Here is a 27776-nt window from a genome sequence, read left to right on the forward strand (position 1 = left end):
ATCAATAACTTATTAAATTACTCACTTTGTTCCATTTCTTAGCTTGACTTGACATAAAGTATAACAAAATAAAGGGATACTTTTGAATCTTGTAATCTTAAATAAAAGATGTGTGTAGTCTTTTATATCTTATGGTCTTAAATTTGTCTTGGATTGAAAAACTTACTAAATATATAAAGAGACACTTTTTTTGAGACATACGAAAAAGAAAAGTAAGATATTTAAATTGGGACGGAGTGAGTAGTATTTTACCAACCAAAAAAAAAAGGCTTATTAAATGAGTGAATCATGCCATTAGGGGTTGGTGAAGCATGGTTGGTAAACTAGGAAAGTGAGAAGAAATAGAGCTAGTCTTTGGCAAAACCCTCCTTTTTTTCTTCCTACTTTTCAGCATCTATATAAACTCCCCCTTATACTTTCATTATTCTTACCATAAAACACCATTTCTCTTTTTTATATATTCTCTCATTTCTTCTTCCTCAGATCTAGACTTTCTTTTTTTCATTAACAGGTTAGTACTATTCTTCAAAAATTGTTTATTAAATTTACTTTTGTCTCATTAGATTATAGATCTGGTACATTTCTGCATGCACCTTTTCATAGATTTCGATTAAATTAACATTTCGTACGTTTATGTTTTCTTATATTCGTTTCAAAATCATGTTATGCCATTTAAATTTAATGGGTTCAACTTTTAAGATTTTGCGTATCCTACTAGTTGTAGTTGTACTATTAAAATTATGTTTTCAAATATAATAATATTGAGATATTGGACTATTCTCTGTGTCGAAAGTTATGGGTTCAGATGAAATAGAAAAAAGGTTACATCCACCCCTGTTTTGATATATGTTTGTACGTTTAGATCTCGTTAATAAGTCAGAAGAAAATTTTCATGACATTGATGTATTGTATTGTTATAGTATCTGAAGATAATGCAGATCTCATTTGCTAAACTGGTTTTCTTGTACAAGGTGACAAATATGTTTGTTTTGGCCCATGATTTGGTTGGTTAGGGGGCAAATGATGGAAATTAATGAATTATGTTTTTTTATTGGTGAAATATGTCTCACCATATGTTTAAAATGAAATAATTTAAATCTTTCTTGGGATCGTAAGAACTTAGATTAAGTAGAGCAACTGGTCTTTAAAAAACTTTAAAGTGGTGAAAATGGGGCAATTTTTGGGAACATTGTGGCGTCTTTAGTTTCTCTAATGAAATTTTGTGGGCCAAATGCTGAAGGATTGTGGTTGCATTTTATAATTTCACAAAGAATTGTGTGTGATAAACCGGACATTTTCTGATGAGCTGAGTTTCTATCAGAAACAGCCTCTCTACCCCTCAAAAGGTAGAGGTAAGGTCCGCGTACATCTTACCCTTCTCAGACCCCACTCGTAGGATTACACTGGGTATGTTGTTGTTGTACTAGTGTAAATTAGATCCTTAAAAGTGTTCAAAGGGTCCACTCTGAATTTTAGGAAGTCCAACTTGTCAAAATGTCTTAAGTGGAGGGGTCAATATGAGATGATTTCTGGAACTTAACATTCATCATTTTTTTTCCGCTATTAACTTAACATATGTCTCCTTAAGTTGATGGATTCTATGCATTGACATGTTTATGAGTAGCTTGCTTCATTTTCTTGGGAATAGAACTTTTCGAGATATAAGTGCTGACATATTTTCTTAATTTTTTAGCTAGACATGGAGACTTTCTTGTTCACCTCAGAATCAGTTAACGAAGGGCATCCCGACAAGCTTTGTGACCAGGTCTCAGATGCCATTCTTGATGCTTGCCTAGAACAAGACCCAGAGAGCAAGGTTGCATGTGAAACCTGCACAAAGACAAACATGGTCATGGTCTTTGGAGAGATTACAACCAAGGCCAAGGTGGACTATGAGAAGATAGTACGTGACACATGCAGAGGCATTGGGTTCACCTCAGCTGATGTCGGTCTCGATGCTGACCACTGCAAAGTCCTTGTCAACATTGAACAGCAGAGCCCCGATATTGCCCAAGGAGTCCATGGTCATCTTACCAAGAAACCGGAAGAAATTGGAGCTGGTGACCAAGGTCACATGTTTGGCTATGCCACCGATGAAACTCCTGAACTCATGCCCCTTACTCATGTTTTGGCTACTCAGCTCGGTGCCAAGCTTACCGAAGTGAGGAAGAACAAGACTTGCCCATGGCTCAGACCTGATGGCAAGACACAAGTTACAGTTGAGTACAAGAACGAGAATGGTGCTATGGTCCCTATTAGAGTTCACACAGTTCTCATCTCAACTCAACACGATGAAGGTGTCACAAATGAGAAGATTGCTCAAGACTTGAAAAAGCATGTGATCAAGCCCGTGATCCCAGCAAAGTACCTTGATGACAAAACCATCTTCCACCTCAACCCATCAGGTCGATTTGTGATTGGTGGTCCACATGGAGATGCTGGACTCACTGGCAGGAAAATCATCATTGACACTTATGGAGGATGGGGTGCTCATGGTGGAGGTGCTTTCTCAGGGAAAGACCCCACCAAGGTGGACAGAAGCGGTGCTTACATTGTGAGACAGGCAGCAAAGAGTGTGGTCGCTGCAGGACTTGCTCGCCGTTGCATTGTGCAGGTTTCTTATGCTATTGGTGTGGCGGAACCACTCTCCGTGTTTGTTGACACATACAAAACCGGAACCATTCCAGACAAGGATATTTTGGCTCTGATCAAGGAGAACTTTGACTTCAGGCCAGGAATGATGGCAATTAATCTTGACTTGCTGAGAGGAGGCAACTTCAGGTACCAGAAGACTGCTGCTTATGGTCACTTTGGTCGTGATGATCCTGATTTCACCTGGGAGACTGTCAAGCCCCTCAAGCCTAAAGCTTGAGAGAGAGTTCCCCACTCACAACTTATGCCTACCAATATTCTTGTCCCTATTATTCTTGTTGCGGACCAATAAACAAGCTTCATTGAGTATATTGATATCTGTTTTCACATTTACGGCGCTATTGTGTGAGTACACTGAGGAAGTTTTTTCATACTTTCAGGGATTCTAAGAGCTCTGAGCAATTGATCCTGTTGATTTTTTTTTTTCGTTTGAAGTACTTAATTTCAATGTGCCACCGTAATTCATTCTGCTATCCCCCGTACTTAATTGTGTTCATTATCTAATGAGAATGCGGTATGTTGAACTATTGATTCTGCCTTCTTTGGATATACAGTTTTAGTTTTACTCCATGTAGTCAAACGGGGTATCTTTTCCCTTTTCTCATTAAGACGACGGTTCTTTTTAATATGGCGGCTTACCAAGGTGCTCTAGCAGTTTATGTTCCATCTAAGAATCTTAAATACTTTATAAGGCTCAAAAGTCTAGTAATAATTTGTATTATTAAATTTTACACAATATTCCTTAGCTGCAGTCCTGTTTTTTTTCCAACTTTTATCTTAGAAAAGTAAATCCTAATTGTTAGCTGAAAGTTCTCCAATGAACTCTTGAGTGCAATAACAAAAAGAATTGGATGTCTATAGTTGGATCCGCGGCTAACTGAAGCTAGTAAACCTCTCCATTTTCCACAGCTCACATTTCGTTGGGAAACTAGTGAAGGTTATTTCCAGGAAATTAGACCAAATTTGTAAATCTATTTCGAGTCTTTCTGGTTAGTCTTTGTGTGTTCTCTAGAAGATGGTGTTTGAATGTAAATTAAAGTAGGCATTAAGAAGGTTCTTTACGCATATGGGATTTTGGCTGTTGCTTATTTTGGTGTTGTTTCAGTACTTTACCATCAGAGGAGTTCGAATTACACCATCAAAAGTACCAAAGAACCTGGCAGCTTTAAAAGACCAAAAAATAGAACTTAGAAATAAAGGATCGAGTATAGACTGCTAGATTGATTGTTTGGCATCTGGAACTCGCACTAGGACAGAGGAAATAAGAAAATGTTGCAGTGAGATGTGTTTTCTTGAAGTAAAGTGATCCTTTTTAAACCAATAGGTGTCACTGTTTTCAGCCAGATCCTGCATTTAGAGAATTAAGCAAAGGCTCCCAGATCACATGCAGATAGTATTGCATGTCCATAGACAACTCAAAGTTTGCCATCTTTTCATTTCTACCTAGACTCTTGAGAGGTTATAAACTCTTCACTTGTCTAAAACAACAGAAGGCAGCTGTCCCCAGTGGTGCCAAAGCGACACATGCAATGAACACATCACCCCGTCGAGAACCTATTTTAAGCATCCAAATTGCTGACAACCACTTCGCAAAAGGAATTGTTATGTCAAGGGACATGACTATGAGAAGGTAGCAGAACCAGTAAAATGCCAGTGCTCCATAATCAATTGTAAACATCATAAAACCAAAAAGGATTAGATGGTAACCATCTCAATTACCCAAACTTTTTTTATGGAATTTAAGAGATTCTGAAATATTATGTCTGAAATAAAGTTGCAGTTAAGATCCCAGAGGTTTCAATAAGCCTATATCAGTCGACCCTACTTCACTTTCCTTAAATTGCCTTGCCTAAGTTACTAATACTTGCCAGAAAAATATCTGCTTCTAACTGCGCCTTGATTTCAACTGAAATGTTGCTCCTGCTTCCTTTAGCATGTCCATCCTCCTCCTAAATTGTCACATGGAATTTTAAAATCCTTTTCTTAGGCAGTTCCGTTAATCGCCGCCTTCATCAGAGTAGATAGTCGTCACTTAGTTTCAGAGAATGCACCAGGCTGAAAATTTTGGCACAATGACTGAGAAGCTGCCTCTATTCTAGTCAGATCCTACAGTAACACAGAAAATAATACTGATCTTAATCCAGAAGTATAATGCGAACTTCAAAACTATGTGACGTCTCCAGTAAAAGTTCTTACCTTGCCTTCGAATCTAATCATAAGAGGGCCTATTCTTGATCCTCGATAACCTCCTTCATGTCAAAGGAAATAGGAATAATTTAATACAAAATGCTATAAACGGATCATATAAACCATTAATCTTGTAAATGATATTAACAATTTACCGATGTACAGATCAGGAAATTGAAGGCAAAGCTTTGACAGAGGTTGAGCCACTTCAACCTGCAATTCATGGGGAACGAATTGTTATTAGTAATTTGCAGAGAGAATGATATACATATTAACAGGAGACCATTTTACAAAGATACATCTAAAAGGAGGAAAAGCAAAAAGATAGACTCAATGATCACACATCAACGAGGAAAAGAATCAAATATGGAAAAGAAAAAAAATCTAAGAAAGGGTTGAAAAACACTCACATCAGAAAGAGTCGTTGCCAAGCATTTTGAAACAAATGGTGCCATCAATACCAGGTCGCCATTAGATTTTAATGAATCAATCATACAAGGCCATTCTAAGTCCAGCTCAGCAACATTTGTTGCAGTTAGAATGATCACATTACGACACTTGATCTACAAAAGAGAACACACATGCTAAAATAAAGCGAGCTTCAAAATTCTAAACTCACAGATTAAAGAGCAAACAATAAATATGAGATGATTAAGAAGGAAAGCACACAAAGACAAAGCTGAGTTCACTATCAGTGATCTGTTTCTTCGGAGTAATTAACCACACTGACAACTCTAAGAAAACAGAACATTTTAGCCCTATGTAAGAACATTCAACATGACTTTCATAGGGTTCAAATCCAGTCTTTCCACTTCCTAAATCCATTAAGAGCTCAATGTCACCGACTCTTTCTCCGTTTCTTATAATATAAAGTTGTCTATTTTTAAAACTTGGAAGGCCAATGGAGAAGTAGCTTTGGACAAGGACAAGGAAACTTTTAGTGAAGAATTGCTGCACCGACACTCATTAAATGCTAATTTTTGAATAAATTTATTAGACGCGTGCACATCAGGGAGGGAAAAGAAAGGGGGTCTAAAATTAAGTCCAGCTAAATAGATGGTGAATCATTAATTTATTTAGCGATCATTTCAAAAAATTAAAGGACGATTAACCAGGAATCTGTTTTAGAAGTTAATTTGACATCTTTCTGACAGAAATTTATCCTTGTATGATATCCCTGTATTTATCTTTGCATAATAACCCAGTTCAGCTTACAAGTAAATGCAACATAATCAAGTCCAAACATTGAGACACAATAAAGAATATTGTGTGAGGCTGATCTGCTTTCTTACCATATTTAATATCTGAATAAAACTATAGAACCTAATAATTTATCTTAATGCTACTAACGAACTGGATGTGAAACTTTTTCATACAATACTGCTTGAGAATAAATTCCAACAATGTCTACTCTAAGAAGGGCATCAAGTTAGAGAATACAATAATCATAATACATTCCAATCGCAGATAATGCCACACATACCAAAGGCACAGGCAGCTGTTCATGATGCAACAATTCTGTAATACCCTCAGGCAACTGTGCCATCTGTAGTCGGAAAAGAAACAAAAATTTAATTCTTACAGGCAGAGAAGCTTTAATTGTTGGAATGTCATAAATCATAAATTTAATGACATTTGAAATATATAAAGAACACTTTGGTTTAGTGTCTGATTCATTGCACTTTCTTCTACCTTTCAGATTATCTTGTACATCAGCTACACTAAGGTGCATGATTTTTAATTAGAGATTATACCAAAAAAAATCTCTCCGCAAGTGTTCTAGATCAGCCTTGGACAAAATTATCAGGCCACCACTTTTATCTTGCAGGATGTATAATATCAAGTCTTAGTAATGAGTTATGATTTAACCTCATTCTTGTCGCCAGTGCATTTTTCACCAATCAGGTGCCTTAAATGTTCTTCAAATTCTTCATCAGGAGCCTGCAAAATGAAGTTATGAAAACATTAGAGATGCTGATACATTTTACAAAGTGGAGTATCAAAATAACACTTTTAAAAGAATGTTCGATCAGCGGCATGGACTTTGAAAAGACTGTTGCATCGTTTAAATATGTGGGATGCTTGGACAGTGGACCCTTGGTACTAACTCAATCCCAGAAGCTAGCTCAATAGGTGAGTATATTTCAATACAACATAAGACGACAACAACCTATTCCTTCAATCATTGTGAAACATTCTAGCATATTACATTATGCAATTACATATTTTAAAAGTAGTTTTTGTGAATCTTTAGATTTCTGATATACATTTCTAAATTTATTTATATTTATAAACCAGAATTGCAAAACTGTATAGTCAGATATTTACAATCTTGGTAATTTAATGATAGATGACAAACATCCATCTTGTCATCGTGTTTCTTTCTTTTCTAAATTTAGTGCTGGTCTCTTAGGAACTTTTAACTTGACCTTCCAGCGCCGAAAGTAACAAATTGCAGCTTCAAGTATGTCCTATATTAAATTCATAAATGGACACTAGCCCATTGGTGAAAAAAAATTAAAAGCAAAGCCAACGGTGTCTCAGATGCATGCGCCACCAAGCATGTGACATGTGCCTATTTCTTATAATATCTTACAAGCAATACTAACTTGTGATTGTGAAGGGTGCTGAAGGGGATGAATCATTTGGAAGCTATTCTCGCACTAAGTCATGGAACATGAAGTAGCAGAAGGATCTAGGAGATCTATATTACATACCATGCGAACTCCAAAAGCTTTTGCAACTCCAGCTACAGTGACATCCAAATGCAATGGACCTACCCCACCATATATAAATACCTGCAGTGAAATCAATTTTGGAATAGACATGTTAAAAATGTGGGCACCCCCCCCCCCCCCCCTCCTCTCTCTGTCTCACTCATATAACAGGCTGGTGAACACATATCAACAAGCCCTACAAAAGCAATGAAGTAATTCAATGAAAATAAACATTTACCATGTCATCCGTGGACTTCCGCCTCTCAACTTCCTCGGCTACTGAATCTATCTGCATATGAAAAGGATGTGATTAAAAAAACAGACGTTAGCATAAAGTTCATTTTACAAAAGTTGAAGGTCCATCAAACATTTAATTACCAAGCTGGAATTTGAGCAGAAACTGACTTCAACTTAACAGAACTTATAAAGAAAAAAGATCCTGCTCCAGAAAAGTAATACAATAGACTGTTCTACCAAAAAGTTGGCTTGGCATGGTCGAGAGAATATTTCATTCGCTAGGAGATCCTGAAGCTTATTATAGAGACAAAATTTGATGTTTTTCTATATCTTTTTTGGATTCACTTTCTACCGTTTATAACTCAATCTGTTGTTCAATTATTAGTTGATTTAAGTGTGCATCAACTTCCTAGTACTTATTTGCCTTTATTACTTTGGCTGGTGGCTGGATCGCTGCATAAGTTGAAGAACAGAATACAGGGAAAAAGAAAACAAAAGGGAAGAATGGTAACCTCTTGTAGTATCAATCAGAAACCCAATTTCCAATGGGAAATTAATGTCAAGTTCATGCTTACCGCATAATTGAAAAAAATAAAAGCATAAATTATGCTGTCAAGTCATAATTATTACTAACATCATTTCGAGTGACAGCAAGCAGCGACACTGTCCAACCAATGGAATGGAGCTTTCTACACAACACAGAGCCCAACTTGTCCTCTACAGTTCCAAACCTGAGCTACGGAACCAAGAGAAAAACATCAATAGCAGAAATTTCATACTTTAGGGTCATACTACATATATATTGTATGCTAAGTATCAATTCTCTGCAACAGATAGATGATGTGCGATCTGAAAAGATATAGTTTATTGCATTACATAGAGCAACATATCAAAATATACTAATAACAAAATGAATACCACCTCCTTCCCAATTTACGTGATGGTGTTTGATTGGCCACGGAGTTTAAGAAAGAACGGAAGACTTTTGTAACTTGTGGTCTAAAATAAGTCATAGATACTTGTGTGGCTATAAATCATCTCATTAGAGTAAAATAGGCATTTTAAAGTTAAATAGTTATTAAATATAAAAATGTGTCATTCTTTGTGGGATTGACTAATAAGGAAAAACTGTCACATAAATTGGGACGGAGGGAGTATATCTTATTTGACGAATGAAAATTGAAGGAATTGACGATGCCTCTACATGTTCAGCTGATCTCCTAATATACGTCAAAATTAGTTAACATAACATGTAAACGAGACTTCATCATCATGCGCACCCCTCATCATGTAACTATCCTCATAGAATTAATATAGCAAAACCATGAAGGATGGAAAAACTCTGAAACAAGTCTTGTGAAGATGGAAGGATAGTTTTGTTTATAGGCCAAAATAACGTCCTTGATTACAGTACAATTCTCAAATGAAAAGTTTTACCTAGAGAGAAAATTATTTTGAAATAAAGGAAACTTATTCTCAAAGATCTGCTATGAACACTAGGTCCCAGATAACTATGTGATTGCAGAAGTGTTGCAATGCAGTACGCAGGACATAAATTACCCCAAATGATTCAGTTTGTGTTAAAAACAACGCGTGTAAAGTTCCAGTGGTATATCCAATAAGAAGAGAATCAGAGAGTTCCAGAGAGTAGCACTTTATACTCCAGACAGATTGATTTGACTTCAAAAGAAGAAATACTGGAAAATATGCAAGGAAAAGAAAAAAAAAGTGCAGAGATTGGCTGAAAATGCACCAAAACTTGGATATGATAACAAGAAGCCTCAGAACAACATCACCATAATACAGGTATAGCACCAATAACTTACAAAATTTCATCTCCCACAGCTATAATTGAGGCAGTAAGCATACTATTGGAATTGAAATCCTCGATTTTCAGTCCATTGCTAACGGAAGATAATTTCCCACAAACTGGAGAAGTGTACTTCTTTACTCTTCCGGCTCTTTCCAGCCTTCCATCAGGAAGTAAATAAGCTGGCCTAAACTTTTCTTTGCTATTGTTTCCATTCCTGATGCACAATAGTGCATTAGGAACAGTATCATGAATGCTCCCAATTGAAGTATACCTATCAGTGAAAGAAATAGAATGCTCAGATAAATGAAGTTACACTTCTGTAAGTAAGTTGAACTTGAAAAGTAAAAGTTATCACAACCACTTCACAAGAGCAAATATGTCATAGATTTTAGTATAAATCTCAAAAATTTATATCCTTATCATGCTGCTGAATGAAGAATCATTGTAAAGATATTTGAAGCAACATACTGAGAATTTACCCCTGATCATAAAGGCTGCAGTATCGAACCTTGCAAACCAAAAGGAAGGCCCATACATCTCTGCCATATCAAACTTAAAAAATTAGTCATTTTAATTGTCAAAAATAAGAAACAAACAGAAGAATAGATGATAGCTTTTCAAAAGAAAAACTGTTAGATGAACATTTTCCATGGAAAAGTAAACAAAACTATACGAAAAGTGAAACAGGAGGTGATGCTATCTCAAAAGGGCGAGCAGTAAAAGAAAATTTCTACCGCAGAACTACATGCAAAGAAATTAGATAATGCCCAAGCATTAATCCTCGTCAACATCGATCATCAGTCAGATTGAATTGGCTCAGAGTTTTTTCCATTTACTTAATATTGGAAAGGAACAGGTCCAAATGGAGTGAAAATGATAGTGAAGATGCATATAGCCGACCACAACTAGCTTGGGATTGAGGCATTCTTGTTGTTGAGTTGTTCCATTAAGATTGTCTGTGTCCCTTCTTGGTACTAGCGAAGAAGTGAAAACTACTTTTAGTTCCATTTAAAACTCTAGGTAAATTCAAAGTATGGACCTTATTTTATTTATTAAAAATAAAATAAAAAAAGACACTACAATCTACAACCTTCATTAATATATATTCTCACCTAAATGCAATAGCCAATAAGACCATCATCACTTGCCATGAGCAATAACAGATGCAATACTAATAATAATAATAATACGCTAAAGCATATATGATAGTGCATACACACGAGATAATCTTTAATATAGTATAAGGCTTGTCTTTGACTTGCAGACTTTAAACTTTTTGATTTCCTCAGCCTCATTTCAAACTGTAAATTCAACCTAAATAATTGCCAACTTCAAAAACTAACTCAAGTAGTTTGAAGTCCATTCCCGTCATTTTTAGCACTTATCACGTAATCTTTATATAACTCGAGCACTTTAAAAATGTTCTACCGTTCTTATCCTTTAGCAAGTTCTTGTTTGTTTGTTTGTTTGTTTGTTTGTAATAACCAAGAAATCCCAGTGAATTAGCTGGTCCAAGCCCAATTGACCCACCGATCAATATCCGGGGGAATATGGGACCCACCCTTATCTTGCTCCCACTTTTAAGTATCAAGCTACTTCAAGTTCACCGACTTTAGATGCGACTATACATGATGCCATAGTAATTCAATAAAAAGAAGTCATAAGGGTTTATTAAGTGTAGTCGAACCTGTATGACCAATCCAAAATTGGATTCACCCTCATGAAAGGTGGCCACCCAGGTGAACTAGGTGAGAATTGCTCCTGACCTACCTGAAACGTATGTTACCATAAGCAGCAGTCAGCCCAGATCACATCTATCAATATTTTGAAAATCGTCGAGTAGTTGGAAAAGTTCGACATCTATTCCATTACCGCGATAGGATCACCAATTCGAACACCAAGAAAAATAGCTCTAATTGGATTAGCCTTAAGCAGAGCTTCCAACCCTGTTTTGAAGTCGAGGCGAATAATATCCATTTGCAAATTGTAACTGTTCAGAGAAAAAGTATCAATTCAAATGATATCCAAAGTACTGCTATCATTAGAGGGAATCCAAATATGTTTTTCGTATCAAAGGGAAAAAAAGGCAAACTAGCATTTCTCGCGTACCCGGATGCGGTTTCATAAGTGAATGAGTTGATTTCTGGGAAAGCATTTGGGGTCTCAAAACATATTGTCCGTATTGGAAATGTGCTTTCACCATCAGCAACATCTTTTGAACTACTTTCTTCAGCTTTATGCAGAAAATAGCCTGCCCTCAGTAGGTGAAGCAAAATCTGAATTGTAAAATCAAAAATCACATAGTTGTTTAAACACAACAACAATAACTACTTGCCTCAACCCTTACAAGTTGGAAGAGGCTATACGAATCCTCCATATCCATTTCACTCCATTTGGACCCTTCTTATTCCACTACTCAATAATTAGTCTTTAGAAATAATTTGGAGCACTCTGAATCTTACATATATCCATACATCATTGTACAATTCCAACCAAACTTAAGAAAGGCTCCTGTCAATCACTAAACCTAATGTACATTTTTGGTTACTCAAGATGAAGGAAACAAATTGAGAAAGTTGAGAGGCATGTAAATAACTTACAGTAGAGTCTTTCCCTCCATTGAAGCTAAATGCAACTTCATGTATACTGTTTAAGAGGCGGTTTTCCAACAGCGGGATAAAAGATGAGAAACACTAAACCAAGTTTACCATAAAAAGGAACAGTAATAATGATAAACTACCAAATCATGATAAACGAAGTTGTTTGGATCATAAACCATAAGAATGAAGTTCAAATTTCGAACTAGAACTAACTTAGGATATTGATATTATCACACTAAAGCATGACATTAACCGACTAACTGCAGTATTGACATACTCCAAATCAGTAAAAGATTTTAAATTTCAATCTTTTATACTTCATTATAGTGTACTGATAATTTTTCTTCAACCACCCTTTATCAAATATTTTGACAATAAAATTTGTTCGGAAACAGCCTCCCTACATTGTAGGGTTAAGGTCTGTGTACACTTTACCCTCCCCAGACCCCACATTGTGGGATTTCACTGCGTATGTTGTTGTTGTTGTTTGACAATAAAATTCATCTCCAAGTAAATACTTATATGCAGCTAAACTCTTGAGATTATCCAACATTTAATCCTAGTGCTCAGTCAGTAGCCAGCAAGAATCAATTTTATTGAACTATTTTTCTATGCAATGTCCCAATTTACCTGCTGGCCATCTCTGCAGTTGGTATGGAGGAGAATATCTTTTCATAATAAATAATTTTCCAGTGTTTGGTAATTGGGAAAATATTATCCCAACTCTTACTCCATACAAATTCTTTCTTCGACACTTGGATATCATCTTTAATGCTCAAACATATCTTCACCAAAAAACACTATCATTACACTCTATCCTCCCCCTTGTATAATTATCATGTGTCACCTACTCTTTACCCAACCTTACACTAGAAAATAACATAGAAAGGTTTCTAATGTAAAATATTTTCGAAGGAAAACAATTTCCACATAACAAACAAACATATTGTTGTACATTTAAGGTAATCCGCAAGTATCTTTATACCAACGCAACTAACAAAATGTTGAATCAATGCATCGAGACAAGTTACAACTTCATAGCAAGAATAGAGCAACCAAAAAGACAGAGGAAAACAAGAGAAGCTTACGAATAAAGAGCGAGTGCTCGTTTAATAACGTATATGGCATTAGTATACTTTGTCTTCAACCTACTGTCATCACATTCTTTAACTGCTTTATCAATCTCCATCTACTCTTTAGGAAAAACTCAACCTTTCTGCACAAATGACAAAATAAGACACCCCAGATTCAATATCTCTGAATTTTTGCAACTAAGCATACATGTCAGTGCACAAAACCCTTCTGAAATAGATTTAGACAAAACATGGACCTCTATGGAAATCAATAAATACTTCCTCTGTCTCAATTCATTGGCACTTCTCATTTATCAGAGCTAATTTAACCAACTTTTGGAGCACACTCAACTAATGTTAATATATACTCCCTTCATTTCAATTTGTTTGTCAGGTTTGATTTTGTAAGGAGTTTAAGAAAATAAAACACAAAAGATACGTAGAATGTATCAAAATGTCCTTTAATCTTGTGGACTTAAAAATGTCATGTACAAAGTTGAAATTAAAGAGTTGTCAAAAAGGGAAAGAGCAAGCGCTCTTTCTGAAACATACTAAAAAGGAAAGTAAGACAAATAAATTAAAAAGGATAATGTACTAAAATGTCTTTTAATCTTGTGGTCTTAAACATGTCAGGTAGAAAAGTTGAAATTAAAGAATTGTCATAAATGGAAAGAGGTATTTTTTTTAAACGGACTAAAAGGGAAAGTAAGACAAACAAATTGAAACAGAGAATGTGCCAAAATATACTTTGATCTTTTGGTCTTAAAGATGTCGTGCAGAAAGTTAAAATTAAAGAGTTAGACACAAAAGAAAAGAGGCGTTCTTTCCGAGACAAACTAAAAAGAAAAATAAGACAAACAAATTGACCCGTCATAGTTCTCAATCATTTCGTGGCACTGGGAGTGGCTGAACCATCTACCATGGGGCACTACATCCTACATTACTACCACAAATTACTCTACCAGGATGGGAAAAAAAATACATTTTGAAATATCAACCAAGTTCACTTAGTTTGTATCTTGAGAAGTACATAAGGGAGAGGGAATATTCAGTCTCCATAGAAAAGCATAAATTCATGCAAAGATAATTGTTACCAACAAATGAACTACTCAACAAGATTTTGTTTTGAAAAGATTGAAACTTTAACAGTGAAAACTTACCTGGAGTTAAAGGGCACAATCAGAAAGGTGGATGGCTCAAAAAACAAGAAAATTTGCTTTGATAGACCACAAGGGAGATTTTGGTATTTAGAGAATGGCTAAAAATTAATTGATGATATTCCCCAGACTTTAAGAGCCTGTTTGGAAAGCCACCTGCTAATTGGAATTTGTGTAGTTACACAGCTAGTAATTACACAACATTGTAATTATAATGATCTGTTTATTTGTCATAATATAATTACAAGTGTGTTGTTTGGTTGCATAAGTGTAATTACACAGTTAGTTTAATTTAAAAATAACATTTGATTATAAAAAATTTAAAATTAATATTTAAAAAATATGTGTCTTTATAAATGATATTAAATTAGTTATTTAATAATACATTGTTTCTTGAAAATATGTCAATTAATAATCATATATTTGTAACTAATATTGTAAAAATTAATTGATATATAATTTCAAATTAATAATATTTTAATTTTAATTGATTATAAAACTTATAAGCATACCTCTTTTGTGAGGACATCACGGGATTGGATGTTTGACCAAAAATAAATATTTATAAATATAATGTCATAACATTATTCAAAAGGAGATAAATTAATTGATGATATTCTCCAAGCATTAAATCTGCTAGGAAAGGGGAAAATAATATTCTTTGTTATCAACAACTCAATAAAGTCCATGATTAATGTGCTGAAGTTATATTAAAAGGAGATAAATTAATTGATGATATTCCCCAAACTTTAAATCTGCTAGGAAAGGGGAAAATAATATTCTTTGTTATCAACAACTCAATAAAGTCCATGATTAATGTGCTGAAGTTATATTAAAAGGAGATAAATTAATTGATGATATTCCCCAAACTTTAAATCTGCTAGGAAAGGGGAAAATAATATTCTTTGTTATCAACAACTCAACAAAGTCCAGGATTAATGTGCTGAAGTTACATCAAAAGGAGATAAATTAATTGATGATATTCCCCAAACTTTAAATCTGCTAGGAAAGGGGAAAATAATATTCTTTGTTATCAACAACTCAACAAAGTCCAGGATTAATGTGCTCAAGTTACATCAAAAGGAGATAAATTAATTGATGATATTCCCCAAACTTTAAATCTGCTAGGAAAGGGGAATATAATTATTCTTTGTTATCAACAACTCAACAAAGTCCAGGATTAATGTGCTGAAGTTATATCAAAAGGAGATAAATTAATTGATGATATTCCCCAAACTTTAAATCTGCTAGGAAAGGGGAACATAATATTCTTTGTTATCAACAACTCAACAAAGTCCATGATTAATGTGCTGAAGTTACATCAAAAGGAGATAAATTAATTGATGATATTCCCAAAACTTTAAATCTGCTAGGAAAGGGGAATATAATTATTCTTTGTTATCAACAACTCAACAAAGTCCAGGATTAATGTGCTGAAGTTATATCAAAAGGAGATAAATTAATTGATGATATTCCCCAAACTTTAAATCTGCTAGGAAAGGGAAAAATAACATTCTTTGTTATCAACAACTCAACAAAGTCCGGGATTAATGTGCTGAAGTTACATCAAAAGGAGATAAATTAATTGATGATATTCCCCAAACTTTAAATCTGCTAGGAAAGGGGAATATAATCATTCTTTGTTATCAACAACTCAACAAAGTCCAGGATTAATGTGCTGAAGTTATATCAAAAGGAGATAAATTAATTGATGATATTCCCCAAACTTTAAATCTGCTAGGAAAGGGGAATATAATTATTCTTTGTTATCAACAACTCAACAAAGTCCAGGATTAATGTGCTGAAGTTATATCAAAAGGAGATAAATTAATTGATGATATTCCCCAAACTTTAAATCTGCTAGGAAAGGGAAATATAATCATTCTTTGTTATCAACAACTCAACAAAGTCCAGGATTAATGTGCTGAAGTTATATCAAAAGGAGATAAATTAATTGATGATATTCCCCAAACTTTAAATCTGCTAGGAAAGGGAAAAATAACATTCTTTGTTATCAACAACTCAACAAAGTCCAGGATTAATGTGTTGAAGTTACATCAAAAGGAGATAAATTAATTGATGATATTCTCCAAACTTTAAATCTGCTAGGAAAGGGGAATATAATTATTCTTTGTTATCAACAACTCAACAAAGTCCAGGATTAATGTGCTGAAGTTATATCAAAAGGAGATAAATTAATTGATGATATTCCCCAAACTTTAAATCTGCTAGGAAAGGGGAACATAATATTCTTTGTTATCAACAACTCAACAAAGTCCAGGATTACGGGAAAAAATTTGAAACACTGTTCTTAGTGCCAATATGAGGGGACGGAGGTTAGAACAAAGTAGAAGAAGAAGAAGAAAGAAAGAAAAAATTATGGGGGGAGAGGTTAGCTGGAGGAGAAGAAGTGTGTGGAGGGGGTGGGGGGAATGGAGAAGTTAGTTTATTTAGGAGAAAGAGAAAAAGAAAAAAGAAAGAAAAAATATAATAAAAAATGAATTAACACGTGTCAAGCAAATATTGACGCGTGGTTAAACACATTTTTCTAAAAATTGGAGTTGATTGAAAAAAGAGATAATAATATCATTATTTAGGGGTTATAGGACTCCCGCAAAGTTTAGATGTCTTTTTAAAAAAAGATGTCAACTTCGGAAGGTTTCGATGTATTCTCTCCCACAGCAATTGTATCTTTGTTGGTGTTAATATTTTACTTATATTATGCTACATAACATCAGTACTTTAATATGTTAATTGAAGTTTAAATATTGAAATACAGTATTTACCTATCTTGAAATTGTGTCTATACTTACAACGATGGACCCCTAATCTAATTTCGTGGAGTTTGCTGTTCTTTTCTCGACTAATTGCTTGTGGAAATACTGCAAATAAATTTATTTGTCTACATACGTTTTAGCATTTGTTGTTTTAAGCAAGAGAGATCAATATTTGTTATCAATTTGGGATTACTGAACATATATAAGCTAGCAACTTGATTCCGTGTGTTTCTTTGGTTCTTACTGTTTGACTGACACTCGGAATGAATTGCGATAATTTTATTTTGTTGATGACTGGCCAGTAAAGTTGGAAAGCTCTATCTAAACTACATCATTTTTCATTAGCAACTTAAATAAGTCATTCCCTAGATTGGTTACAAATTTTCAAATAAATTTCTCATTGTCCGATGAATCACATATAGAACTTGAATCTTATCTGAATTAAAGGTCCAAAGGTCTACAATCCACACAAATAGAAAAAAGAAACAAAAGAAAGATACACACACTCAACTTGAAAGTCTTTCTATTTGAGAAATGAATTAAATACGGGGAGAAAAGAAAAACTTGAATCTGTACATATGTTTGTCTAGGTTTTCTACAGTTTATCATGTACATTTGTTTGGAGTCCGGAGCCAAAATGGCTTATTTTTTGAGCTAATAATCCAAAATAGGCTGTTTTTTTTTTTTATGTCACAATGGATATTTCGTTGGATAACCAACGAAATACCCACAATTACCACTGTTCATGGCCGGAATATTTAGTTACATTTCGCTACACTTGTAGCGAAATGTAACAATTTTTTTTTTTTAGCATTTCGTAGGTACATCAACGAAATAGTTTTTTTTTATTTTTATTTTATTTGAAATATGATTTTTTTTTTATTTCATTCATATCAAAACGAAATTGGAAAATATATATATATATATATATTTTTTTTTTTTTTTTTTTTTTTTTGCATTTCGTTGGTATATCAACGAAATAGTATATTTTTTCTTTTTTTCTTTTTTGTATTTCGTTTATTAAAAAATGAAATATGAAAAAAAAATTATTTCGTTCATATCAAAACGAAATTGGAAAATATATATATATATATATATAAAACCTAATTTGTTTTTTGGTATTTCGTTTATTAAAAAACGAAATGTGATTTTTTTTTTTATTTCGTTCATATCAAAATGAAATTGGAATATATATATATATATATATATATATATATATATATATATATATATATATATATATATTCTATAACGCAGTAAAATACTGCGTTATAGAAACAGTACCAAAAAAAAAAAATTGGCCAACTTTATTTTTTGTAACACTTAGTGTTTTTTTCCATACTTTGACCAATCATTAGTCGTGTGTCAAGATTCCGAAACGTCAATATTTTATATAGAACTTGATATTTTTTTCTGCGTACACTAATGTAGGCCCAATACATCAAGGATACGTAGACGTTCGGATCGTCATTTTAGGTGTTGAAAAGGTGCACGAAGTAAGTTTTGTTTGAAAAAACTTAGTGTTTGACTGTAAGGTTATTTTAGTCAACTTTATATGTCGAGAAAATTAGTCAGCTTTATTTTCAAAAATTGAAACCGTAGAAGTGAAATTGACATTCACAGCTACATTACCCCGAAATTTTTACGTTGAAATCAATTGCGTATCATCATCTTATAAGTAAATAAAACTGAAAATTTCACGCCAATTTGGGAAAAAATTGAAATTGAATGGGATAAAAGCTGTTTTTTTTTTTAAATCGGCTCGGCCAAACCGCTCCGCATAGATCTCGAAAAAATACACAGGTTAAAAAAAACGCGTAAAACGGACGTCCGAGCGCAAAGTTATGACCATCTAAAGTTTAACGACTTTACAACTAGTTTTTCTCCCTATATTTTTTAGAATTATATTTATATTCAAAATAAAGTTATGTCTTGACTTTACAACTAGTTTTTTTTTTTCGTTTATTAAAAAACGAAATAAGAATTTTTTTTTTTATTTCGTTCATCTAAAAACGAAATTGGAATATATATATATTATGCATTTCGTTTGTAGATCAACGAAATAGGATAAAATATTTTTTTTTTTGTATTTCGTTGATATTCCAACGAAATAGGAAATTATCATTTTTTTTTGCATTTCGTGTATTAAAAAACGAAATAGGATAAATTTTTTATTTTATTTTTGTATTTCGTTTATATAAAAAAATAGGAAAATAATTTTATTTTCATTTCGTTTGTATAAAAATGAAATAGAAATACATATATAGAAATAAATCATTTTCGTTAATATTCACGAAATACAAAAAAAAAATAGGTTTTACCTATTTCGTTGATTAATTCACGAAATGCAAAAAAAAAAAAAAAAAACCTATTTCGTGAATTAAATCACGAAATGCAAAAAAAAAAAAAAAAAACCTATTTCGTGAATTAAATCACGAAATGCAAAAAAACTAAAAAAAAAACCTATTTCGTGATTTAATTCACGAAATACAAAAAAAAACAGTTTCGTTCATATTAATTCACGAAATACAAAAAAAAAAAAAAAAACTATTTCGTGAATTAATGAACGAAATGCAAAAAAAAAAAAAAACAGTTTCGTTCATATTAATTCACGAAATACAAAAAAAAAAAAAAAAAAAACCTATTTCGTGAATTAATGAACGAAATGCAAAAAAAAAAAAAAAAAAAAACAGTTCCGTTCATATTAATTCACGAAATACAAAAAAATAAAAAAAAACCTATTTCGTGAATTAATGAACGAAATGCCCGCTACAAGTGTAGCGAAATGCAACAATATTCCGCTATGAACAGTGCTAATTGTGGGTATTTCGTTGGATAACCAACGAAATACCCATTGTGGTATAAAAAAACGGAAAAGGCTCAAATATGCCATCGAACTATCAGAAATGGCTCATTTATGCCACTCGTTGAAAGTTTGGCTCAAATATGCCACTGCCGTTACCTTTTTGGCTCATCCATGCCATTATTCACTAACGGTGGTTTTAAAATACCAGATATGCCACGTGGCAAAAATTTATTGGTCCACGTCACTTAAATGAAAACCAGCCAAAATAAATTCTAATTAAACCAACGGAAAAGGCTCAAATATGCCATCGAACTATCAGAAATGGCTCATTTATGCCACTCGTTGAAAGTTTAGCTCAAATATGCCACTGCCGTTACCTTTTTGACACTCCGCTTATTTATGCCACTGCTCAAATAGCTCAATTGTTTGCACCTTCATCATTGTTGGCCGTGTCCAAATTAAAGCACTATAAAATAATCGTTCAAACAAATAATTGTTGACAAACTTCTACATTTTCCAGTTACGACGAATTTTTAGAGCCACTTTGTGCCTTGTTATTTTCAAATTACGTTATACTTGTTGCTTACTTTTTCAAAAAAAAAAAAAATCATATGATTGAATCATTTTTGAATGTCATATAACCGAAGAAGGACATTTTTGATCGGTGGAAGATAGGGCAAATTTGATCCAATAAATAAAAGGAGGACATTTTGAGTCATTTCTAATGTGTTAAGAACATTTTTTAAACCTTTTTCCATAGGTAAAAAGTTATTATAGAGTGAAAAATATAACATAAAATTTGAATTCGATAATAAATTGATATTTATAGTGAGTTGTTATATAAAGATGATATTATAGAGAGGCCTGACTATATATATGAAGTACTAAATTTAGGAGTTTAAAATCAAGTAAAATTTTAATTACCTTATATATATCGTTCATAGATATATTTGAGCAATATAACATAATTGTAATCTCGTCAATGTTGATTTGTCAAAAAGCAAATTTGAAGTAATAAGGCTGATGAAATGATTGAAGATAAAATGCATTCTAAGTGGCACTCAAGCGTGTCAGTCTAGTGGTCAATGAAGCATGAGATCTCAGGTTCAAATTTTAGCAAAGGCAAAAATACTAGGTGATTTCTTTCCATCTGGCCGGACACCATGGTTGTAAAAAAAAAAGTATTCTAACTGAATTTTGTATTATTATTATTATTATTATTATTATTATTATTATTATTATTATTATTTGAGTGTCAAAAAGGTAACGGCAGTGGCATATTTGAGCCAAACTTTCAACGAGTGGCATAAATGAGTCATTTCTGATAGTTCGATGGCATATTTGAGCCTTTTCCGTTGGTTTAATTAGGATTTATTTTGGCTGGTTTTCATTTAAGTGACGTGGACCAATAAATTTTTGTCACGTGGCATATCTGGTATTTTAAAACCACCGTTAGTGAATAATGGCATGGATGAGCCAAAAAGGTAACGGCAGTGGCATATTTGAGTCAAACTTTCAACGAGTGGCATAAATGAGCCATTTCTGATAGTTCGATGGCATATTTGAGGCCTATTTTGGGCTAATGACTGCAAAAATAAGTCATTTTGGCTCCGGACTCCATTTGTTTGTCTAAGTTCAACAGTCTATAATGCTTCTCTTTTGATCTTGTTTTTCGCGGTGGCACTTACCAATTGGTTCTCGAGTTGTTTTGGAGACATTTGGTGTTGAAAAAATAAGTACTGTTGAAAAAATAAGTACTACTAATCTGTAGTTGATTTTGAAAATGAATATTTGAAAGTTGAGATTATGTTTAGATATGAATTTCATTACAGTATAAAATAATTTTGCGAGTGAAATCATTAATTCAGTTGAAATACTTCTCAAATCAGTTCTTCAATTTCAAACTTAATATTTCCAATAGAAGTTGAGATAATAGACAAAGTTATAATAATAACATTAATTTGTAACTAAATAATATTTCATTATTCAAAATAACGTTATATAAAAATATAAGAGTAATTGAAGAAAAATGAAACAGAAAATTCTCAAACTTTATCACTAACTTTCAACTTTCAAGTAATAAACTTTTACCAATTTATTGAAGGGGTAACCAATATGAACAAGCGAATTGAAAATTATTTTTACTATAATCAATCATCATCACTCCTGTGCTTCTTTTTCAACTTTGGATATGAACATGGACAAAGATTGTTGTTTTTTTTTTCTCCTTTAATATATCGTACACAACGTAAATTTAAATTAATCAAAACTGAAATGCAATTAAATCTATAATAGTCATGATCTATAATACTCCATTTTATTATAATGATTAAGTTTTTTTAACTTATTTTCATGCTGTATTCTCTATAACATGATTTTGTTATAGTAGTAACAATAATTAAGTAATTAAGGTGTCGTTTGGTAGGATGTATAAAAATAGTAGTACTAAATAGGGTGTATTAGTGATGTTGGGATTAGTAATATTGATATTTGCAGACATTATTTCTCATCGACTGTTTGGTTTATTGTATTAAATAATATGCATTGCATGATTTTTAAATAGTACTAGCATTAAATAGGGTGTATTAGAATAAAAATAATATCGTATTTGTTATTTGATTGTATGCGATATTGCGGGAAAAAAAAAAGTTGGGCCCGGCCCGTGCTCATTACCAATGGTTCATGGTTTTGTTTGGCCTACCTATACTATCCTGGATATGTCAATTCATTGTCTGATAAAATAACTTGCGACTATGCTTCTTATTGTAAAGAAATGGATCATGGGTCTAACTCAACCTCAAAAGCTAGCTTATGAGAGGAGGATTGCCCAAGTCCATATAAGGAGACCACTCATCTCATTAACCACCGATGAGGGACTTTTTTTCATTCTTCAACACCCCACCTCACGCCTAGGGCTGGACATCTGGAGCGTGGACAATTTAATTTGGGGGTCTAACATCGGGTGAGATGGGTCCTGCTCTGATACCATGTAAAGAAATAGATCATGAGCCTAACTCAACCTCAAAAGCTAGCTTATGAGGGGAGGATTGCCCAAGTCCATATAAGGAGACTACCCATCTCATTAACCACCGATGAGGGACTTTTTTTCATTCTTCAACACTTATAAATGACATGTGTGATAAGGATGGATAAGACTCAACTAGCAAATTTCAGAATCAAAACTACAAGAAGAAGATGAAGTACAGTCAGTAAAGTAAGAGGAGGAGCAGCAAGCAGAAGAGGAAGGCAAATATCATTCAAATGCAAAGAAGGAAACATGATTTTTTGGAGACAGAGTGTTAGTCATTTTTTGCTGGACTATTGGAGCACCTTCATTAGGAATGTGTTGCAAGTCCTAGGTTGTTTTTGTATTATAGTTATGATGTCCCATGAGGTGTTGTTGTAAGGAGGACATAACTAATTGGAGGGTAATCTAATTGGTAGTGTTCTCCTAGCTTATAGGGGCAAGTAGAAAGAGAGGTTAGTCCTCACATAGGTAAAAGAGGGAGTCATGGCGTAGCCCTCCTCTCATGTATATCTGTGAATTTGTTATTAATAATGTAGGGATCAATGTCGAATCCCCCAATGGCCATAGACAAATGTAGTCCGTGTAATTGGCTTAATATATATATATATATATATATATATATATATATATATATATATATAAAACATGTGTGATAATTTGCCATCATTAGTGACGAAAAACAACGACGCACCGCCTCTTTTTGCTAGTGACTCATATAGCACTTGGCACCACCTTTAAGGCGTTATAAGGTTGCTTCATAGGATTGTTGTCTTTGTTGACTGAGACATCATGAATTACACATACGTGACAATGTCAGTGAGGAATATTTAATTATAATTATAATTAATGTGTTTGTATATGTGACAATTTGAGAACCAATAGCTACCACGTCAACGCGGTAACTTTTGTATCATTCACTCAGCTCTACTTTCAAGAACTGACCTTTTAATTATCGTTTAATGATTAATAATCCATCCATTGAGTTAGTTTGTTAGATTCAACTACAAACAGAAGCAAACATAAGGACAACCCACTATTATTACAACTAAAACCAAAGTTAAGTTTGTCACCCAACCAAGTCAAGTGAAAATTGATTTTGCGACCGTCAAGAATGTGATGCAGCGGATGAGGCTGCTTCTTTCTTAACTAAAAGTCTCAGATTCGAGCTCCGAATGTGAAAAAAATCCTTGGTAGCTAGGAAGCGTTTCCCCCCAATGGGCCCTACGCGGCGCAAATTTAAACATAGTCGGGCTCCAATGAGGATATCAAACACCGAGTGAGAAAAAAATGATTGTGTCAGCATATAGCTTACGTGTACCTCAACTAGTCTTATGAAATAACCTATTATTTTCCATGAGTACAAATATTAATAACTCTAATTTTGTTTGTCAAGACTTAAATATATTAGAAAAAATCATTTAGTATTTTCACTTTTAATAAAATTTAAACATGAGGTCTTATGATTTTCAATCCACTTAATTAATTGTTAAGCCACTTAAAAGCAGACAAATTTATTCCTCTGTAATCCCATTTTACTACTATTTGACTAGCAGATAATTTTATTCCCCGTAATACCTTTTTGCCACTATTTGACAATGACCCAGAAGGCCAGAATGGATAATTCTATTTTACAAAACACTGGCCAGTAAAGTTGGTAAGATTCATCATAACAATCACTTCTATTAACAATTTAAGTCTTTAGATAAGATTAGACCTATCAGGGCACCTGATTCTATCCAAAAGGCCCACCATCCACTCAAGTCAAGGAACACGCTCAACTTGAATAGTCTCTCTAGGTGAAAAGACTAACGCGTCTTATTTTTTTTTTTTAATCTAATTTAAAAAGAATATTATTTTTATATTGAGTAATTTTCTAATTTACGTTATGTTTAAAATCACAAATTTTTAAAATTATTTTTTAAATCTCATGTACATTAGTTTAGGGCCACAAAGCACAAAATTTTCTTACGTTTTTTAACTTCACGCTCAGTCAAACTAAAACACGAAAATAATTAAAATATATGAAAACAAATGGAAAATGATAATTGGAAGGGAAAAAGGAAATTAAAACGGTGATCATGCAAAGACTTAAGTGACTCCACCTAAAAGTAGAGAAGAAGTTAGGCTTGGGAAAATAAGGAAAGATTATCGTATAATTACATAAAATATCCAATCCAAACATCCTACCATATACTTAGCCTAAACGAATCTATACTTATTATAGTCCAGATACAAGATCTCATTATTATTGCTTCATATATTCACAACAACCATCTTAACTCTATGCCGTGACCCCAAAAAAAAAAGAAAAAGAGAATTCATTAGCAGCCATTGTTGTATGAAAGAAAGCCATGGAAAATTTTGGTCTGCACATGCTTGTTGGTCGATGGTTTATGGTTTTTGCTTCACTTTTGATCTTGTCTGTCGCAGGTGGCACTTACATATTTGGTCTCTACTCTGAAGAAGTCAAGAAATCATTAGGTTATGACCAAACAACCTTAAACTTACTTAGTTTTTTCAAAGATTTAGGTGCAAACGTTGGAATTATTTCTGGTTTAATCAATGAAGTCACCCCACCATGGGTTGTTCTTCTTCTTGGTGCATTTATGAACTTTTCTGGGTATTTTTCTATATGGCTTGCTGTTACAGGGAGATTACCTAAACCCAAAGTTTGGCAAATGTGTTTTTGTATTTTCATTGGGGCAAATTCACAGACTTTTGCAAATACTGGGGTTATAGTGACTTGTGTTAAGAATTTCCCAGAAAGCAGGGGAATTGTTCTTGGACTTTTAAAGGGTTTTGTTGGTTTAAGTGGTGCTATACTTACACAATTATATCATGCCTTTTATGGAAATAATGCGAAATCCTTAATCTTGCTTATTGGTTGGTTACCTGCTGTTGTTTCTTGTGTTTTTCTTAGAGTTATTAGGACTATGAAGGTTACTAAGCAAGAAAATGAACTCAAGATTTTTTACCAACTACTCTTTATGTCACTTGGTCTAGCTGGTTTTCTCATGGCTATAATTATAGTGCAAAATAGAGTTGAGTTTAATAGCGTTGGTTATTGGTCAACTGCTGCTACCATTCTTGTTTTGCTATTTGCTCCTATAATTCTTGTCATCAGAGAAGAATTAAAACTATTTGACACGAAGAAACAAAGTTTAAGTCATCCTATAGAAGTCAGAGTTAGTGAAATTGAAAGACCACTTCAATCTTCAGCAACTGTTGTTCCAACTAATGATCAGAAAGATCATGTTTCCTTCTTTCAAAATGTGTTTAAACCACCAGAGAGAGGGGAGGATTATACAATATTGCAAGCAGTTCTCAGCATAGATATGTTGATTTTGTTTATTGCTACGATTTTCGGAGCAGGGGGACTTTTAACAGCTATGGATAATTTAGGTCAAATTGGTAAAGCCTTAGGTTATCCAACATCAAGTATTACTACATTTGTGTCACTTGTGAGTATATGGGGTTATCTCGGGCGAGTAGGTTCTGGATTCGCCTCTGAGATTTTCTTGGAAAAATACAAGTTCCCGCGCCCGTTGATGCTCACATTGGTGCTTCTTTTCTCTTGTGTGGGCCATGTTTTGATCGCGTTTGGTGTGCCTGATACTTTATATATTGCATCTGTGCTAATGGGGTTCTGTTTTGGTGCTCTATGGCCGTTGATATTCGCGATCATATCTGAGATATTTGGGCTTAAGCATTATTCGACGTTGCTCAACTTTGGTGGTGCTGCAAGCCCTATCGGGGCCTACATATTCAATGTTAAGGTGGCTGGTAATTTGTATGATAGAGAAGCAATGAAGCAAATGGAAGCTCATGGGATTATTAGGAAGCATGGTCAAGACTTGACTTGTACTGGAGTTGAGTGTTACAAAATGGCTTTCTTGATTATTGCAGCATCTACTTTTGTGGGGTTTGTTGTTTCTTTGGTTTTGGTGCTTAGAACATTCAAGTTTTATAAAGGGGATATTTATAAGAAGTTCAGAGAATAAGTTAAAGCAGTGGATGCTGAGTCTCAGTCAAGAGCAAATGGTGATGCTTAATTAGAGAATGCATAGCTACAATTTGCCAATGCATTTTGAGTGTTATTCATTCTTCAATGTAATTATAGTTTTGGCATCTTGTGCTTAAGGCTGATATCAGTATGCACAAGGGGTTGAAAGTGAATACAGGGTTCACAAGTTGTATTTTATGTAATGGGAGATGTGCTTAAGTTGTGTAGAAACCAAGTTTAGAAAGTTGATTATAAAGATTTACAAGCAGAGCATATTTCAGTTATTGTATTATTTTTCTTTTCAAATTCAAATGTTTGCCTGTACTGGTGCTTCATACAAAATGGTCTCTGGTCTCTGTTGCTCCTTTGGAAGATTAAGCAACAAGCCTTAGAAATGCACGTCAATATATAAACCAATGAGTTAATACACTTAACACCCCTATAATATGATTCAGTTCCGAAAAACCTGTTGTATTTTAAATTCAAACACTTATGAAGTCAAACCTCTCTATAATAACAATATTTGTCAGAAAATTTCATGGTTGTTATACTGAAGTGCTATTATTTATGTATCCTGCATTTGATGTTTGGATCTCATTTGGTTGTTATAAACAAAAGTACACAGAAATTTGTTTTTCTGTACTTTTTATGTTATAAACGAAAACAAAATACTTGCTAATTTTAAAATCTCAATTGATTTTCATAGTTCAGTAATTAAAAATTGAA

At 33.4% G+C, this 27776-nt stretch overlaps 3 protein-coding genes across 6 annotated transcripts; 2 read left to right on the top strand and 1 right to left on the bottom strand.

Annotated features, from left to right (window-relative positions):
- The first annotated feature begins 331 nt into the window (after positions 1-331).
- Positions 332-3179, top strand: LOC132607127 (S-adenosylmethionine synthase 2). Of its 2 annotated transcripts, none has more exons than XM_060320960.1 (2): positions 332-511; positions 1698-3179. In XM_060320960.1, exon 2 carries the CDS (start codon positions 1700-1702, stop codon positions 2870-2872), a length of 1173 nt encoding a protein of 390 aa, XP_060176943.1. In that variant the 5' UTR covers positions 332-511; positions 1698-1699; the 3' UTR covers positions 2873-3179. The 2 variants fall into 2 exon arrangements, with proteins under 2 accessions (XP_060176943.1, XP_060176941.1); XM_060320958.1 differs by having other exon boundaries at positions 333-511; positions 1694-3179.
- A 1155-nt stretch (positions 3180-4334) lies between these two features.
- LOC132607126 (uncharacterized) lies at positions 4335-14592 on the bottom strand. 3 transcript variants are annotated; one of them, XM_060320956.1, is made up of 17 exons: positions 14440-14592; positions 13295-13422; positions 12207-12252; positions 11716-11882; positions 11479-11596; positions 11294-11376; positions 10086-10145; positions 9620-9877; positions 8428-8524; positions 7795-7845; positions 7557-7637; positions 6709-6780; positions 6323-6385; positions 5250-5402; positions 4995-5052; positions 4849-4901; positions 4335-4758 (listed from the first exon to the last, which is right to left on the bottom strand). In XM_060320956.1, exons 2-17 carry the CDS (start codon positions 13393-13395, stop codon positions 4681-4683), a joined length of 1539 nt encoding a protein of 512 aa, XP_060176939.1. In that variant the 5' UTR covers positions 13396-13422; positions 14440-14592; the 3' UTR covers positions 4335-4680. The 3 variants fall into 3 exon arrangements, with proteins under 3 accessions (XP_060176939.1, XP_060176940.1, XP_060176938.1); XM_060320957.1 differs by lacking the exon at positions 14440-14592 and adding an exon at positions 13537-13813; XM_060320955.1 differs by lacking the exon at positions 14440-14592 and having other exon boundaries at positions 13295-13813.
- Positions 14593-25153: 10561 nt separating this feature from the next.
- Positions 25154-27334, top strand: LOC132607128 (uncharacterized). The gene has a single exon (XM_060320961.1). It carries the CDS (start codon positions 25399-25401, stop codon positions 27046-27048), a length of 1650 nt encoding a protein of 549 aa, XP_060176944.1. The 5' UTR covers positions 25154-25398; the 3' UTR covers positions 27049-27334.
- The last annotated feature ends 442 nt before the right edge of the window (positions 27335-27776 follow it).

The sequence above is a fragment of the Lycium barbarum genome, chromosome 8 (assembly GCF_019175385.1).
Source record: "Lycium barbarum isolate Lr01 chromosome 8, ASM1917538v2, whole genome shotgun sequence".
NCBI lineage: Eukaryota > Viridiplantae > Streptophyta > Magnoliopsida > Solanales > Solanaceae > Lycium > Lycium barbarum.

Excerpts from the sequence above, each read along its gene's own strand:
- LOC132607127 (XM_060320960.1), top strand. The coding sequence starts at position 1,700 with ATGGAGACTTTCTTGTTCACCTCAGAATCAGTTAACGAAGGGCATCCC.
- LOC132607126 (XM_060320956.1), bottom strand. The coding sequence starts at position 13,395 with ATGGAGATTGATAAAGCAGTTAAAGAATGTGATGACAGTAGGTTGAAG. Across the intron at positions 6,386-6,708 it reads GCACTGGCGACAAGAATGAG|ATGGCACAGTTGCCTGAGGG; the intron begins GTTAAATCATAA and ends TTCCGACTACAG. Across the intron at positions 5,403-6,322 it reads AACAGCTGCCTGTGCCTTTG|ATCAAGTGTCGTAATGTGAT; the intron begins GTATGTGTGGCA and ends TCTCTTTTGTAG.
- LOC132607128 (XM_060320961.1), top strand. The coding sequence starts at position 25,399 with ATGGAAAATTTTGGTCTGCACATGCTTGTTGGTCGATGGTTTATGGTT.